The 18,100-nt window shown below is 33.5% G+C and overlaps 1 protein-coding gene across 2 annotated transcripts in view; it reads right to left on the bottom strand.

The window, feature by feature from the left end:
* Positions 1-18,100, bottom strand: part of Pitslre (cyclin dependent kinase 11B pitslre) — a 152,170-nt gene that overhangs the window by 35,702 nt on the left and 98,368 nt on the right. For both annotated transcript variants that reach the window (XM_085822386.1, XM_085822385.1), the window contains exons 14-15: positions 17,779-17,895; positions 13,056-13,204 (exon numbers count right to left, since the gene is read on the bottom strand). In XM_085822386.1, the coding sequence (XP_085678512.1) occupies positions 13,056-13,204; positions 17,779-17,895 (266 nt within the window). The remainder of the gene's footprint in view (positions 1-13,055; positions 13,205-17,778; positions 17,896-18,100) is intronic.

Consider the following 18,100-nt stretch of genomic DNA (forward strand, 5'->3'; position numbering starts at 1 on the left):
TCAATGTTATAATATTTTTAAAAAATATCGTCAAAAAAATTCCCGATTTCTGAATTAAAAATTTTCTATAGAAACTGATCTTAAAATTGCCAAAATGTTGATAAGTAGTCAAATTTGGAACCGTTTAATAAAGAATTCACATTCTCAAATGCGAAAAATTGTTTAAGAGCTCTTCATTAGAAAAAATGAAATAATGTTGAAATTCATATGTTTCACTTCTTGCTCAGAAACTTGGAGTACTCCACCATTTACATTAGAACTAGGAACAAATAATAATCCATGAACCTATTCATCCATTCAAAAAATAACTACATTTATCAATGAATCGCCAAAAATATTTGTCCAAAATGTTAATTCACATTAAAAATGGCAATCATAAAAACAGATAGACGATGAAAAGATGATTAAAATGATTTTCAGATGATTAAAATTAAGGACCAAAAATCGATTCCCAAAAAACCTAAGGACTTTTAAGGAATCCTAAGGATTGTACGAATCCTGTTGTATCAAAGTGGTCACTACCACAGGATCTCCTTTTCTTGAAGTTCCCGAATTCTTGCATTAAGCTTTACTCGCTATAGAGCAAGATATAATATACCGTATTTGACGGCATATAAGACGCACTTTTTTTCCTAAATTTGGTCTCAAAAAAGTTACCTGTGTCTTATACGTGAAGGACATAGGTTAACTTTCAATACTGAATGCTATTTTTAGCCCGGATAAAGGTCTACACACACATAACTTTTTCTACATCTGCCATAATTATTCTGCGCATACGTGAAATATCTGTCGCCAAAAAGCGCCAAAGCTCGAAGCTGATGTCGAAGTTTGAACAGGTTCGACGGTCACATTACGTCTATGGAGCCTTTCTTTTACAAAGACTTTCTTTGACTCAGCCGACACACATTTCGGTATCGGTGCTACTCTGTATAAACGTGTTGGTATCGGTGCTTAAAACTATTTGTTTAAAAAAATAGCCTGGAAAATATGACTACAGGAAACGAGATTAAGCTATACAATTCAGTATAAACTAGGCATGTTAAACTACGCCAAAGTGCATGGAAACAGAGCAGCAGCAAGGCATTTCGGTCCACCACCTACCGAAAAAATGATACGTACTTGGCGACTGCAGGAAGATCAACTGAAGACTGCTAAAAAACAAAAACATAACCTTCGATGCCCAGCTCTATCTTGGTCTGAACTTGAAAATGCCGTAAAAATGTGGGTGATAGATAAGAGGAAATCTGGGATAAGTGTTTCAACCAGAATGATAATCAATGAGGCCAAAGGATTTGCAGAAAAACATGTGAATCAGAACTTTTTAGGGTCTGAGGGCTAGTGCTACAGGTTCATGAAAAGGCGAGGCTTATCAATGTGCACAAAAACAACTATTGCACAGAAAATGCCAGCAGATTATGAAGAAAAAATACTAACATTTCATAGGTTTGTTATAACTGCACGCAAGAAAACTTCTCTTGAGCTTGGTCAAATAGGAAATATGGATGAAATTCCACTCACATTTGATGTACAATCCAACAAGACTGTGAGTATTAAATGGTCTAAATCAATAACCATAAAAACCACAGGTCATGAAAAAACCCGATATACGGTAGTTCTAACATGTTGTGTTGATGGCACAAAACTACCTCCATTTTTCATATCCAAAAGAAAAACTTCCAACAAGTGTAATTGTTCATGTTCATCCAAAAGGCTGGATGGACGAAGCTGGAATGAAACTGTAGTTACAGAACGTATGGGCAAGGCGACCTGGTGGACTCTTAAGAAAACCCTCTCTTTTGGTTTTGGATCAGTTTAGCGCTCATAGAACTGAAACCATAAAGAATAAAGCGAGAAAATTAAAAACCACATAGCTGTCATTCCTGGTGGACTGACTAGCCAATTGAAGCCTTTAGATGTATCGGTGAATAAGCCATTTAAGGAAAAAGTGCGAGAACGATGGAACAAGTGGATAGGAGAGCCACATCACACCCTCAGGTAGAATGAAGCGGCCCTCTATTTCACAAGTGTGCAAGTGTGTAAAAAGATATTGGGAGGATGTAAAAGCTGAAGTAATTGTTAAGTCCTTTAAGAAGTGCAGAATCAGTACTGCTCTTGACAGAACAGAAGACGACGCATTATTCAAAGAAGGTGAACTAGCGATGACGGAAACAGTACCGATGACAATATTCTCGTTTTCGATGATGATGATAGTGAAAAGGATTTTTATGGTTTTGAAAGTGATTAAAGTCTAATTTCATGATAGGCAATGTTTTCCTTGAATCTGTGTTTTTTGTTGTTTCTGCTTTATTTTGTATTATGTTTATTGTTTGCCGTTCATTTATTTATTCATTATTGAAATTTACATATGTTCAAAATAGCTTGCCGTTTGTTAATTTTCCTTAATAAAAATATGCTTGGTAATTGTATTCAATGATTGTTTATTTGGCTTTTATGAAACGTGAGAACTAAAAGAAACCCCATTTTAAGTTATCGTGTTTTAAATGTTTATTGGGAAAAAAAGTTTCAATAGTCCGCGCGGACTATTGAAACATTTTTTCCTTGTGTGTGGCCTTCTAAATAAGGGAGCGTCTTATATGCTGTCAAATACGGTATTTCAATTTTTATAAGCAGTACTAATTTTATGAAGTATTTCAACAATAGCAATGGAAGCAAGAAAAATTAATGATTAGCCTTAATAAACAGAGTAATTAAGCTCCAAAGAAAGGAAATATTTACTTAGTATTTTAAAATTTCCCCCTTCAACTTTTTAAATCTCTTCTTTAAATTAAGCTTAGCAACGAAACCCCACCATACCCAGTAGCATGCTGTTAAGGGAGAGGCCGCACTAGACCCTGAATATTTTAGTTAATTTCATTACCTAAAATGAACTTTATGAAATTAATTTAATTTTAGTTTAGTTTATTTTCATATATATCAGGGCTGGCCATTGTTTTTGGGAAGAGTGCCACCCCCTCCCCCCAAAAAAGCATACCACTTCCAACATACTAAAAATATAAAAAATAAATAAATATAAATAGGTGAAATTTTATTAATAGGTTGATAACGGGAGTTTTATGCAAATAGCACATTCTTTCCCCCTCAAGCAAGCCTGAGTAATAGAGATTAAAAAAATATAATACATATAACAAAAGTACAAACTTATGTTTATTGTTAATACAAAATTTTAAATGTTCAGTCTGTTCAGTTATGTATAAAAAATGAATAACTTGAAGCATTTAATTCTAAATAATTATTAAACAGTCAATGCTTAACTGACGCAGTTTTTGAATTTGTAGAATTTTTAACAAGTCATCAGTATCAAGATTAGTTCCTGAATATGCTAACAAAATTAAGTGTTTTAGTTGCATATCAGTTAATCTTAAATGATATTTCGATTTTATTATGTTCACAATAGAAAACATTCGTTCACAAATAGATGTTGATTCAAACCTACAACAATAAATGACAGCTAAATCATGTAACATTGCTTGCTGGTACAAATTTCTGAAGTTTACTATAATTTGGATCACTTGCAGTTGAAAAAAAGCTCCTTATGTTTGCTTTTTACTGCAGTATGGTACTGTCGGTCCATAATTTCAATCTGGATTTCAGGTGGGTAAAAACTGCCTTACAGAGAAACTGAAAAAGGGTATGTGAAAAGATCAACATTTTTATTACCATTTTGAAAAGAATCTAATCTAACACTGAATGTGTCCAGCGAAAGATATATTAATCTTTAAATTTATCACAGTTCAAAGCATTATTGACTTTGGTAGCTAGTTCCTGCTTTAATGAGAAATGAGTAAATTTATTTTACCCACCAAAATTGAGAAAAAGAAGTTTGTTCACAAAAGGAGATTTATGACCAACTAGGGCAGGAAAAATATAATCTTTTTCCCTGTAATAAACTTAGATTATTTAAATGTCCCATAATGTTAATGAGAAAAACTGAATTCCATAACCAATCTTCATTCTTAAGTAGCAAGCACTCACTGGGCAGTTCACTGTTTTCTTCCAAATATTTTAAAACATATTCCTTCACATTCCAAAACCTCACACGTGCACTTCCTTTGGAAGCCAGCGCACACTACAATGAAAGAATAACTCACCACCCTCTTCCATTTCTTCCAGGAAAATCTCATGAAATCATCACTGATTTTGAGCTTGAGCTCATATTTTGTTGATACAATGCGCTACAGGATCAACAACAGAAGACTGATTTAAGTCTTTGGTATAATCAGTTTCTTAATGAACAATACACTAATACTTAAAAACTTTTCTTCCTAAATAATTTTCAAACAATGTAGCAAAACCTTTCATCCTGCCAAATCATGCAACATGGTCCATCTGAGAAAACACTATCTCATTTTGTCCACCCTACTTTCCAGCCAAAGTTAATGAAAAGTATTTGAAATATTTTAGTTCACAGACAATTCAAGTGTCAACATCCTGGCCCTGTCATCTATGCAACACATGATGGTATTTCTAGACAAAGCTATTTTATCAACCTTTTTTATCAACCAATTTTGATGTTTATATTGTTAACATTTTGGGCAAATATTAAAAGGCTATTTTTTATTATCTCTTCTCCATCAGAACATGTTTTTTCTTCTTGCGAACCTAACAACAAAGAAAGTTCATAAGAAGCCTTACCACTGTTTTCACTTTGGCATTCCTCACCTAGAACAAGGATTGTAAACCTGCTAAAGATGTCTTTTTTTTTGGGGGGGAAGGGATAAATTCCATTTGCAAGTGTGATCTAACAGGATATTTGCTGTTGAAATCATTATGCCGTTCTTTGAAATGCTGGTCCAGTTTAAATTTTTTGGCACACCAACACAAATTCCACATATCAAACAAACAGGCTTGGAAGTATTTTGATGCATAAACAAATATTGTTCTTCCCAAACAGTTTTAAAATCACAAATTGCAACATCCTCTTCATATTTTCTTCAATGACAGAGTTTACTCATGCACACAGTGAAAATAAAACTTTTCAAACAATGATCTCAACAACAAAATCTAAAAACAATTTAAAAAAAAAAAAAAAAACACGCTTGATGTTTTGCTTAGCAGTTAAAAATCAACAACACCAGACAGCCAGAGTGTTGCACTTGTTTGAAAACTGACAATCATAGCAAGCATATGAAGGTGCCAAAGCAAAGAATATGAATTGTTAAGAAGGAAAACTTCTCCAAAACAGGAGTGGCTCTGTCCCAACGTATAGGGTAACAGCTGCGCATGCGTGAAATATCTGTCACCAAAGCTTGAAGCTGGCATCGAAGTTCGAAGGTAATGTTTAACAAAAGTTCATAAAATGGATATCGTTTTAAATTTCTTTAAACTTTAAAGGAAAAGAAAATATTTTTTCGCACAAGTAAATTAATTAATGAATTAGTTATCTTCAGCAAAAAAAAAAGGGGGGGCGAAAATTTGAGTTTAAATTATTGTGAAAAGTCAAAGAACATTTCTTCTTAAAATGTGCTCCTCAATTTCCTGTACACATCGCGGAAGGGGAATTTCTTGCCAAATCCATTGACGAATTTTCCCTCCTCTTTCCAGCAGTGTAATAGTGAACTGGTTTACATTATGTCTATGGAAACTTTCCTTCTTTACATTCACGTTCTTTGGCAAAGGCAAGGGAACCCAAAACTTTGAGCTTGTTCCATAACCATGCCCTGTTACCACATCATTGTACTAGTGTCAAGCAGTGCCACTTTTCAGCACTGTTGTATACAACAGTGTATGAGTAGGATTTTTTCAGATTTTGACAATGTTTCTAAAAGCGACATTATTATTTTTCAAATAAGCTTTCACATGCACTGCTAAAACTCCATGTGCATATGCCACAGTATGGCCAAACCATGTGCAGCATAAATGCTACAGGTTGCGATTATTCCATGCTGATGTGCAATTCATACTAGCCAATATTCAATTAAGATCCTGGATCCAGAGAGGAAGAAAAACAGTACTTACAGTTCTGATAATAGAAGATATAACACAAAGAGTACAGAAACTGTTCCAGTGTCTCTTCCTGAAGATTGTGTTAGAGATGCTCTGGTGCCTGAAACAACCAGAGTCGATGTATCTGGTCCTCTTTATTTGAAGAAAGAAAGAAAGAAAGAAAGAAAGAAAGAAAAAAAAAGGCATGGATCTTGCTCTTGTGCAATTTATTGCATGATACATGAGAAAGTTCATCAACAAATGGGTTCATCTTGGGATTAAGAAGATTTATTGCTAGAAGAGGTAGTCCAAGAATAATTTACAGTGACAATGGCAGAAATTTCTTCGGAACTGAAAATCTATTAAGATCGATAAATTGAAAAGAAATAAAATGTCATTCAACTACTACAGTGGAGGTTTAATTTCCCAAATGCTTCACAGTTGAGCAGTTCGTAGGACAGGGTGATACAAACAGTGAAGAAAATGTTGAGAAATGTTCTTGGAAAGTCCTGTCTCTTTTACGAGGAAATGTTAACTACACTTTGTGATGTTGAATCCGTGATTAACTCAAGACCCCTCCCATACTTTTCAGAAGGTCCAAATGATCTCACAGCACTCATTCCCTAAATGTTTCTAGAAGATGTGCATGATATTGGAGTACAGACTTACACCACAAAGATACCATCAATCTGACAAAAATATACAAGTTCTTATGAAAACATTTTTGCAAAAGATTTCTTGGTGAATATTTAGCTATCCTAGTTCAAAGACCCCCCCCCAAACCATTGGTTCTCAATGGGGACAGTAAACTTGTTTTGGTCCATGGGCATGTTCTGGGCGATAGGGGGTGATGAGCATGTTTTGGCATTCAAACTTAATTTTAAAACTCCCCAAAAATTTATTAAATCGATAGTCCAATTTACACCATTTGTACCAGCAATAAAACAAACTTATGCAATTGCTCCTTGATGCTCTCATTGCGTATTCGGTTTACAAGGGGGAGGGGAATTGATTCCACTCTTCCCAGAGCTTATCATGGAATCCCACGAGAGGCCTCACACATAAGGGTTCATCAAATTGTTTCACCATAAAGATGCATGCAGTAAGATAAAATAAAAATAAGAAAAAATTTAGAAGCATTGTCTCTGAAATTTCACTGGCAGGTGAGGATGTGATGACAGAAGACTAGCACTGTCCAATCAAGGGTGGGGCAACAGTCATGACTCTTGCCGAGCTACTGAAAGTTTTAGAATATGAAATTTCCAATAAAATTAATAAGAAGAAGGTTACACATGTTATGTACAAAATGAAGAGAAAGTAGATTATCATGCACTATGGATAGAATTCATGCTCGAATTAGAACCATTGCCAGTTCGGATCCTTAATTGTGCTAGGAAATCAGAGGTATAGTTAAAGTCTTCTATGGTAGAGAAACACATTAATTCAATGTTTGAGCATGTAAATAACTATATTAGATAGGCAAATTGGCAAATTTATATTCTAAGTAGGATGACCTTGAAAAATATGACACTATATTTTTTCTGTGATCCCAACCAGCACAGCGCATGCGTCAGCTATTTCCATGTGCCATTAATTGCAGTGCATGTATTGAGCATCCTTTCAATATGAATGTTGGATTTGACCCGCATTTCTTGAGTTGCTTTTCTCTCACTTCATATCTGTTCCCTCCCCCCCCCACAGTTTCAATTTACTTTCATTGTTTATTTGGCCAGTCACCTAGGTAATTGTACTTAGTTTTTTATCGTGATTATGAATTATTAATTTTGAGAAATAGTTATCTTTCCCTCATTCTATTTTGCTGTCCCAATGATGTTGTTTGATAAGAAGCAATGTCATCAATACCATGTACTTGAAGTTTGGATTCGTTCCTTCGCTGTTGCAACTACCCATGTGTTTACTTTATAGCAAAGTGTTGAGGCAATGAAACTGTCTCATTTGTAGAAGCATCTGCAAAAAATTCATCCTTACAAACAAAATAAAGATTTGTCATTTTTCACGAACATCAGGGACAAGTTCCTGAAAGCATCAAACCAATGCGACGCTGGTTTGATAGCCTCTTATAATATATCAAAATTAATTGCTAAATCGGGAAAGCTCATACCATCAGCAAAAAGTTGACACTGCTATCAAGAAAGTTTAGAAATGATTTTAGACCATACAATGTTATAAAAAATGTCCCATTAAGCAATTTTCCAGTGTGACAAACTGATGAGATGTCTGAAGATGTTGAAGCTTCCTTGGGCAATTTTTTGAAACTCACCGAATTTTGTCTTCAGGTTGATGAAGCAACCTTGTCAAGTACTAATGAGACTTTACTGTTAGCATACATCCAGTTTGTGAAGGAAGGAAAAATTATTAAAGTGATGCTTTTTGCAAAATGCTTGATTGCAGATACAAAAAGTGAATCTATTTTTAATACTGTCAAAGATTATTTTAAAGAGAAAATATTCCTCTTGTGAACATTATGTCTGCACCAATCAATGGATTCGGGCAATCGTGTAACGACAAAGATGAAGAATTCAAATGCTTCTTTTACACACAGAGGTTCGCTGGCTCTCCAAAGGTACCTGCCTCAGTACTTCTGGAATTTTTCAACTCCATACTTGAGTTCCTCAGAGAGAAAGATATAGTTCTGAAAGACAGATTGCTACAATTTAAGATTGATGTTGTTTACATGACCCGACTTATTCGCAAAATTCAACGGAATTAATTTTCAGCTTTAAGGTGAAGAGCTCAACTTCATCACAACAAAATTTGTTATTTCTGCCTTTCTAAAAAAAAACTCACTTCGTGGAAAAAGAATTTTGGTTGCAAGAAATTCAGCCAGCTTGCGATCTTGTTGGATCTACATAAGAGGAATGAAATCCCGTTCGATCAAGCACAAGTTTACTGTCAACACATTGAGTCTTTGCAGAAGGACTTTCCTGAGCATTTTGAGGATATTTTATTTCTGGAAGTCTCTCAATGGATCATGAACCCTTTTATGAATACTGAGAAAGCAGAGGTTCAGATTCAGGATGAACTAGTCAAACTTTCAACAATGAAACTTTGAAAGCCAGTTTCCAGAATGGTGATCGTCTCACAGTATTTTGGCTTCAAAGTAGTATCAGTCCCCTCTACCCAGGATTGTGGACTATCATCAAAAAGTTTTTAATTGCCTTCCCTTCCTCCTACCTTGTTGAGCAAGGATTTAGTGCTGTGACTCATCTAATTACAAAAAAGAAAAGTCAACTTCAAATCGGGGAAAGAGAGGACTTGAGACTTAATCTCTAAAAATATTAAATCAAATTTTTAGAAACTGGCTCTGAAACAAACAAGCACTTATCATACTTGATTTTTTCATTGATATTACTCGTTTAGTGCATTTTTTGCTGTTCCCTTTAATTTTTTTAATTAGTCATTTCAGTTTTAACCAAAGGAATGTAATTACCTTCTAGAGCAAAACTATCGAGTTAAACAATCAAATTTGTTGTGTAAGTCTACCGAAAAAAATTACTTAAAATTTTTGCCTTTTATAATTCAGGAACACCCCCTTTCCCATACCCTAAATTACAGAAGTTTAACATAGGGGGCTTTGAAAAAGTTGTTGCTCCTTAGGGGGCGGCAGCTTTAAAAAGGTTGAGAATCACTGCCCTAAACAATATACCAAGACTATCAACAAAAATGGCTTGGTGTTTTTCAGAAGCGACAACAATAGAATAGATTGGCCAATAGGTGGTACTGTAGAAATACATCCGGGGAAAGACAATGAAGTACGTGTTGTCTAAGTGAAAACTGCAATGGGTTAATTCTTAAGACCTGTGAAATGCATTTATCCTCTCAAATTTGATAGACCTAATTGTTTAGTGAACCATCCAGTGCGAAGTGGCTAGCGCATCATGCAGCTGCACCACATTCGATCTCCGGGCTGGGCAAGTTTGGCTCAGCCTTTCATCCCTTGAATGGGCCGATAAAATGAATACCAAATTTGTTTAGGGACTAAAGACCAGGAGCCTGCAATAAGCTGACCTTGCTCAGGGTTATATGCTGATCCACTCTGGAGCCCAAGGTCAGGAAAGCAAATTTCGGGGCACTGCAGGCCGTGGCCCACTAGGGCTGTTGCGCCACTGAGTTTAGTTTAGTGACTTAATTATGAATAAAAAGAACTCTCCCAATGACTGTGACAACGATATGAACTATCAAAATAGATACAGACGTAAAACTGTAAAATCTGTTATATATATTTAACTTGATATACTAATTATTATTATTATTATTATTATTATTTTGAGTTGAGAAAGATTTCCATTCTTCCCATTAGATGGCAGGCATTCTTCCTTTTTCTTTCTCTGATTGAGATCTGAGAATGAAATATCTGCCTTAAAATATTTAGTACTAATTTTGTAAATAATGCAATTTTGTTTTTCCTTATGAATAAAACATTAAAGCCAAGTTTGTCTCTTACTAAGAAGAGAAATTTCATTGGAGCACTTGTCATGAACGATGAAGATGCATGAGGTAAGAGAGTTCTATATTACTTTTTGTTGAACCTGATGCAACAGTTCATTTGTATTTAATTAACATAAATAATTACAGCATTGGTACTGGTTGCAACATTAGAGCAAGCACATTTTTCTCATTATCCTTTAACTTTAATGACCAGTGAACATAATATTTTCAAAAGAAAAAATTACAAAAGTTAAATCTATCCTATATGTTTTCGTCTGAACAAACATAAAACAATACATTGAACACATTTGAATATCCCTCAAAGTGCCATATTAAGAGTTTGGAGCCACTTTTTAAGCACTGGATCAGTTGATAGACAGTCTGGTCAAGGGCAATTAAGAGCAACAATTGCATCAGAAGACCGTTTTCTGTCATTGCTAGCTTGAAGGAACCACGAAGCGACTACAAGAGATTTGGTTTTAGACTTTCAGGCTGCCAAAGGAACTCTAATTAGCCGTTCAACTGCTGTACAAAGCTTAAAAATGTTGGACTCTATGAGAGAAAGGGCCCACCAGCAGCCAAGTGGTAAAGTCGCTGAACACTGGTAGTTCGATCTGAGATTCGAATCCCATGAATGGGCTGGCTGCATGGGTGTTTTCGTGGTTTTCCCCGTGTTTAACGTGTATATGAGCCAGTTTCCCCTAGAAAGTTCTCCAAGAAGGCATCTCTCAACTTAGGCAGATAGCCCTTGAGGCTTTGCCATAATTAAATAACCTAACCTAAGCTAAGCTATGAGAGAAAGCCAATGGTTTGTGTCCCTCCAAGTACAGCTTTCAGAGTGGCTCATTTAAACTGGTGCCGTTGTCAGGTTCAATGAAGCCACGATGACTGGGCCTGAATATTGTTTACTGGCAAGTCCAGATATAGCCTGAATAGTGATTCTTGATGTGCTTTGATCTGGAGAGGGGAAAGAATATGCAACTTAGCTTTCCTTTTCTGTGAACTATCCCATTTCTACAACCACAATTCAATGGTTTGGGGAGGAATCATTACAAATCGCCGCACTGAGCTGTATATCTTTTTAGAAGATTCTGTAACCACTCGGAGATATGTGGACGATGTATTGGTACCTCAAGTTAGGGATGCTATTGGCCCAGATTTTTTACTAATGGATGAGAATGTTTGGCCTCATCCAGCTTATGTGGTGTTATAATACTTGCAAACAGACGATATCACTTGAATGGTTTGGCCACTTTACTCACCCAACTTGAACTCGATTCAGCATGTGTGGGATGCCTTAGAGTACCGAATTTCACTACACTTAATTCCTCCCCGAAACCTCCGAGAGTTCAAAAGTGCACTTATAGAAGAGACACATGCAATTCTACAAGACTTGATCAACAGTTTGGTAAAGTCTATGAAATCAAGATTTGAGGCATGCATATCTGTCCAAGGTGACCATATACTACATTAAATGAAAATGTTTCCACAAAAGGTGGCTTAATTTTTCCCATCATTTACCAATTTCCATGAATTTGGTTTTAACTTCAATATTTTTCAAGTAATCAATTGCCAAATATTGTAAATTAGCTTAACTAATGCTTTTGCACAAATTTCTATTAATAATTCTTTATTCAGTTATATCTTATTTCTATCATTATACTTTAATTTTGATGACCAGTGTATATTAAACTATAGAAACTACCTCCCTCTCATAACACTTCTGAAAATGACCGACATTTCAAACAGCATTAAAAAAAAAAAAAAAAAAAAAAAACTGCTACTGAACATTATTCTTCTAAAATGAGTACTTTTGAAGACCAAAATAATCTAGAACCATGAGTGGTCATCTTAGAGTGGATTACAGTTTTTTCTTGGTGTATTATAGTTTTCACCTAATCCCCTTTAGAGAAAACCACTGCTGGCTTAGTGAACAATTGCCTGAAAAGGTTTTCTTCCCCATGTTATTTATTCTAAATCCCTTGGGAGGAAAAAAAAAAAAAAACTCGTGCTTACATTACGCATAGGATATTTCTTCAGTTACCTATTTTTCTGAAGCTGGCCATGCAGTAACATAAAAGTAACAATTTCCTCTACTTCCAACTGTGATTATGATTATGCTTGGCTCAGTGTTTTCAACAACACAGCACATAATTCTTTTAATAAAATGTTCTATTATATTTGATTTAAATAAAACTTCGAGCTCTAAACATATCTGGCTTAAATGTGATTTTAAACAATCTTTGTTAAATGAATAATGTCTATTTCAACACTCCTATTTAAAATTCACTCTATTTTTCACCTGTCATCCAAAATTAAAGTTACATACCAATATATACATTAATCCCTTCTCTAACAAAAGAACTTCAAATCAAATAGACCAAACATACCCAAAAAATTACATAACAATTAAACTAGGATAAGATATGTTAAAATGTGATAGTAATAATAAACAGTAAAATTAAACATGAAAACTAAATGTGGTATTTTGAAAACCAGATTTCTATATAAATATTTACAAATTTCAAGAAAGAAGAATCTTAGTAGTGATTTATTTCTATAATAGAAACTTAAAATTTACTTATTAAATACTGATTTTCTAATTCTTTTAAGAATATATTTCAAAACCTATAATCTGTTCACTTTGCTTTTGACATACATACCTATTAAGAAGGTCAAAGCCTAAAGCTGTAAAATTATGCCCAAAACGGTTTTTTAAATTGTTATATGGATATTCCGTAAATGTAACTTTTTTAACCAGAGGGAGATCACTATAACCAGGCCAAATTTTTTCACTGGGAGTTCCAAGATCCTAAAATTATAAGTTCAACATGTTACAATTCAAAACAGTTTATGAAATGATGCAACTACAACCAGCATTTTCAAAAAGGAAAACATTTCTATGCTATTATAGGAAAGCATGAAAATTAGAGCAGTATGTGAAATAAAATTACTTTTTTAAAATGATGATTTTACAAAAATGGTAGCTGTTTTAAATACGTAATTTGGCACATAAAATACAGAATTGCTTAAATCGTGGATATACATATAAAATTACAATAATAAAAACAGTTAATTTTAACAAAAGTGTATTTTCTCTATATTATCTCTCTACCCAAAATATTAGTGTATTCCAGTTACAGACATGGTTAACAGTATAAAAGTAATGTAGTTAAATAAAATGTGTCTGAAAAACAAAATGATAAATGAAAAGCCACAATAAGCATATTTCAATCAGTCTTGGTTAGACAAATTCATACAATTTTCCTGGCATTTCATTTGTTTACAAAGAGAAATTTTGCATGTAGATTTCCAGATTCCAATATTTATATGTTTAGTTCCCATATTTATTAAACAAGCTACTTTTAGCAATATTTCCTTTAAAAATCTAGAATTTTTTCCTTAATTAATGAATGCTCAATTATAATTTATAACAGATCTGCCACTATATATATAATTTTTAAAGTATATATACATTCTAAAAATGACAATGGTGTCCAAAATTATCTTTGCCTGTATAAAAACACTGGATTTCTTAAAAATCTACTTATTAAAATTGAATGAATTTGAGATAATACATATCATAATGCACATTAAATAGAAATTTAATTTGAATATGAATGCATATAACACAAAATTATGAAACATAACACATATAAAATGGAAATAATATATTACAATGGAGTTTTAGGATAAAATGAATTTCTTAGTAACTAATGCAGGCTTTTGACATTAATAAGAAATGTGATCCTTTCCCACTTGTACATACATATCATTATGTAATTTCATGCTTTCATTAAGAGATTCATTAGAGTTTTCCATCAATATGATCATCAAGGCACTGAGAACTCTAAAAATGTAGCAGCTATTCCAAAAATGTCTCATGCTACGAAAGAGTAGAACAGTTCTGGCCATTTTCCAAATGTGTTTCCATTCATCTTCACAAGAAATGATGGATGGACAAATTTGGCACCAGACTGCAGATAGATAAGAAATGTTAAGCAAAGGTGTACTATTTCCTTAAAGAATCCAGAAAGTCTTTTAGTTTGGGGAAATGTTCAGATCCCATCGAATGCATAATACAGTCAAAAGTCTTTAATCCAGACTCGTCGGGTCTTCGGTGATTCCGGGTTATCAGATTTCCGGATTATAGATCATCAATTTAAATCTGGTAAGATGGCATGCAGAAATTATAAAATTAAAAATATGAAACCATAATTTATGAAATAAAGAGCAATTACGATCTAAAGGGTATCAAAATTTACAAAAAAAAAAGCTCAATTTTTATTTGTTTACTTTATTAAACATTTCTTTCAACGCGCGCATGCGTAAAGCATACATTACGCATATTCGAAATTAGAAAATTGCAACCAGAAAACTATTTGATGTTTATTCGTGATATTTATAATGACGAGGAATTTGATTTAAATCATATCAAAGACGGAGTACATCGAGATGAAATACTACATTTAGTAAGGAATTATAAGCCAAATAAAATAAAAACATCTGCTCTGAAGATAAGGATAGTGCTGATAGATCAACTTCCAGTTTATGGGTCTTCGGTGATTCCGGGTTATCAGATTTCCGGATTATAGATCATCAATTTAAATCTGGTAAGATGGCATGCAGAAATTATAAAATTAAAAATATGAAACCATAATTTATGAAATAAAGAGCAATTACGATCTAAAGGGTATCAAAATTTACAAAAAAAAAAAGCTCAATTTTTATTTGTTTACTTTATTAAACATTTCTTTCAACGCGCGCATGCGTAAAGCATACATTACGCATATTCGAAATTAGAAAATTGCAACCAGAAAACTATTTGATGTTTATTCGTGATATTTATAATGACGAGGAATTTGATTTAAATCATATCAAAGACGGAGTACATCGAGATGAAATACTACATTTAGTAAGGAATTATAAGCCAAATAAAATAAAAACATCTGCTCTGAAGATAAGGATAATGCTGATAGATCAACTTCCAGTTTATGGCGAGCCGCAGCGCCCCCCCCCCCACCGCAGAGCAGCGTGAAATTCATAAACAGATTTCGGAATGGTTAGAGAAACAAAGGATATGCCTTTATCCATTTTTTGCAGCAATTCCACTTTTTGTTTGATGGACATCGAAACATGCTTTCGCTTTGTAGATCCTTTGGCAGCTCCAGAATCGGAAATTCTTTTTGACATAATCGAAAGTTCAAGCTTACTTTTATAAAATTGCTCTAACAGTCTGCAAAAAATAATAAGCCGCATCCAATTAGAAGATTAAGAAACAACGCAATCTGCAACATTAACTGAAATAGATAATTAGATAATTTTAGCTTAGCTTATACCATCCGTTATACATTAAACGCGCATATGTAAAGGTATTATGCACATACGTAAACGTATTATGCGTTTACGCATGCACAGAAAGTTTGTAGCCTTGAGATCCGGATTATGGACGTCTGGATTAAAGACTTTTGACTGTACAAAGAAATTGTTGGAAAAAATGTTAAGATTAATGTCATTAGTTCAGCTTTTAGATGTGTGTATCAATAAAACATTCACAGAAAATTTAAGACAACAGTGAAATACGTGGGTGTTAGAAAGTGAAAGTCATTTATAAAAGGAGGAAAATGCATCATACCAGTCTAGAAATAGAGTGGGTAATAAAAGCATGGAATGAAATTAAACCTGATATAGTTCAAATCATTTTAAAAATGAAGCATATCTAACAATCTAGATTGAATGGAAGATGATTACTTATTTACGAATTTAAGTAACAGTGATGATTAAGATGAAACAAAATTCAATGATGTGCCTGAAGATATAATGAAAGACAAATATGACGAATTTTCATGTTATTCTATAATGAGAATTTTTAATTTCATAAGGTATGTCCTTTTTTTTAAATAACAGCATTTAGGTACATGGAGAAATATAATTTTTTTTGAGCTTATCTTTTCCTTATTTAAAAATTTATCATTTCTATAGCCGGGGTATAACAGGCAACCAAAAATTTTGGTTTTAATTTTTGTATTAGAAGTGCATGGTGTACACCGGAATATATGGTAAGTACATTTTTTTAAGACATTATATGCTGTCCAAAATATTGAGACAGATAAACTGTATTCTCCTATTTTATTTAAATTCTTACACAGAGCTGTACTCAAGGCCAGTGTTATCATAGAAGTTATGGAATTTTCATTATTCCGCAAAAATGGTTTGTGTAATTATGGCAAAGCCTTGAGGGCTATCTGCCTAAGAGGAGGGATGCCTTCGTGGAGGACTTTCAAAGGGAAACTGGCTCGTATACACTTTACACATGGAGAAAAACCATGAAAACACCCATGCAGCCTGCCTCAGCAACTTTACCGCTCGGCCACTGGTGGGTCCTCCAAAAAAGAAAATGGGGAATAGTTTTTTTATGATCAGGTGTGTAGATGAATCATCTTTTAAGAATTTTTTTTTTTTTTTCTTTCCTTATTGGTTTGCTTTGAGTTTGTACAACATAGTCCAACTTTATTTTTCTGAATGCATAATTTCACATGTTTCTTTAGGTTTTTTACCAAATTTGTAGGATATTCTTTATAAAAGTTACTGCACGTTTGCTTTGCAACTATACATATTTTGGATAATATAAATGTTTTCTCCTTAGACAACATTGATAGGATGAATCAATGATGAAATCTTTTAATAATAATACATTCTTTACCTGATCTAAGCTATGGCAAAAATATTAGGCCTAGCCACACTTAAACAACTTTAAAATTGTTGATAATTCTACAACTATAACATGCAGGTTAATTAAAGTCATAATAACCTAAACTGGAAGATAAGAACAACATAATTCAATTATTTGTAAAGCGAAAAATGCACAATTTACAAACATATAAGAATAAAGAAACAACTCACTAAGCTGAATAACAGAGTGGATAGATATATTTATATACTTTTGGTGCAGCCGATTGCAACCAAAAAGGGAGATGCACATCTACATGCTATAGCAATCCCACATACAACATTTCAAGGTTCTGAGGCTATTCATTTTTGAAATATGCGAGATACATACACACATACGTACAGAGGCCATGAAAAAATCTCTTCAGAATCCATTTTAAATCAGTTTTATAATTCATTTGGGAAAAAGAATCTTTTATTCTGAGAGATGTCACACAAAAGCATTCAATAGCAATTAAAATGGATATTTTCGTTGAAATATAATACCCGGAATTTTTCGTGATTACAATACTTCCTTTGCTTCGTACAAGGAAGTAAAAAATCTACACACAAGAGAAAGCGGGCCAAAAAAACAAACGTGTGCGAATGATTTACAAATTAAATCAAATACAGCAGTAAATGCACCACAAATTAATATAACACAGCAAGAAATCTTACTTTGAATATCCTATTTAATTGATCTATATCTGATTTTCCAGGAAAGAGAGGCTTCATTGTAAGTAACTCTCCAAATATGCAACCCACTGACCACATATCAATAGCAGTAGAATATTGCTGGAAAAAAAGGTTTCAATAAAACTTTTGGAACAAATGGCTTACATATTACACACACAAATATATATAATCTCCAGTCTAAGGATTGGACCGATGGATGCACATATTGATTTAATTCAATTTAATGATTTAATTTATGCTTCCTGATTTAAAATTAAGGCACATTTCCGTTTTGCCGACACAAATGATTAAGTCGCCAATAATG

Source organism: Stegodyphus dumicola, chromosome 8 (assembly GCF_044657685.1).
Source record: "Stegodyphus dumicola isolate Sdum_Otavi_A_Nest chromosome 8, ASM4465768v1".
Classification (NCBI taxonomy): domain Eukaryota; kingdom Metazoa; phylum Arthropoda; class Arachnida; order Araneae; family Eresidae; genus Stegodyphus; species Stegodyphus dumicola.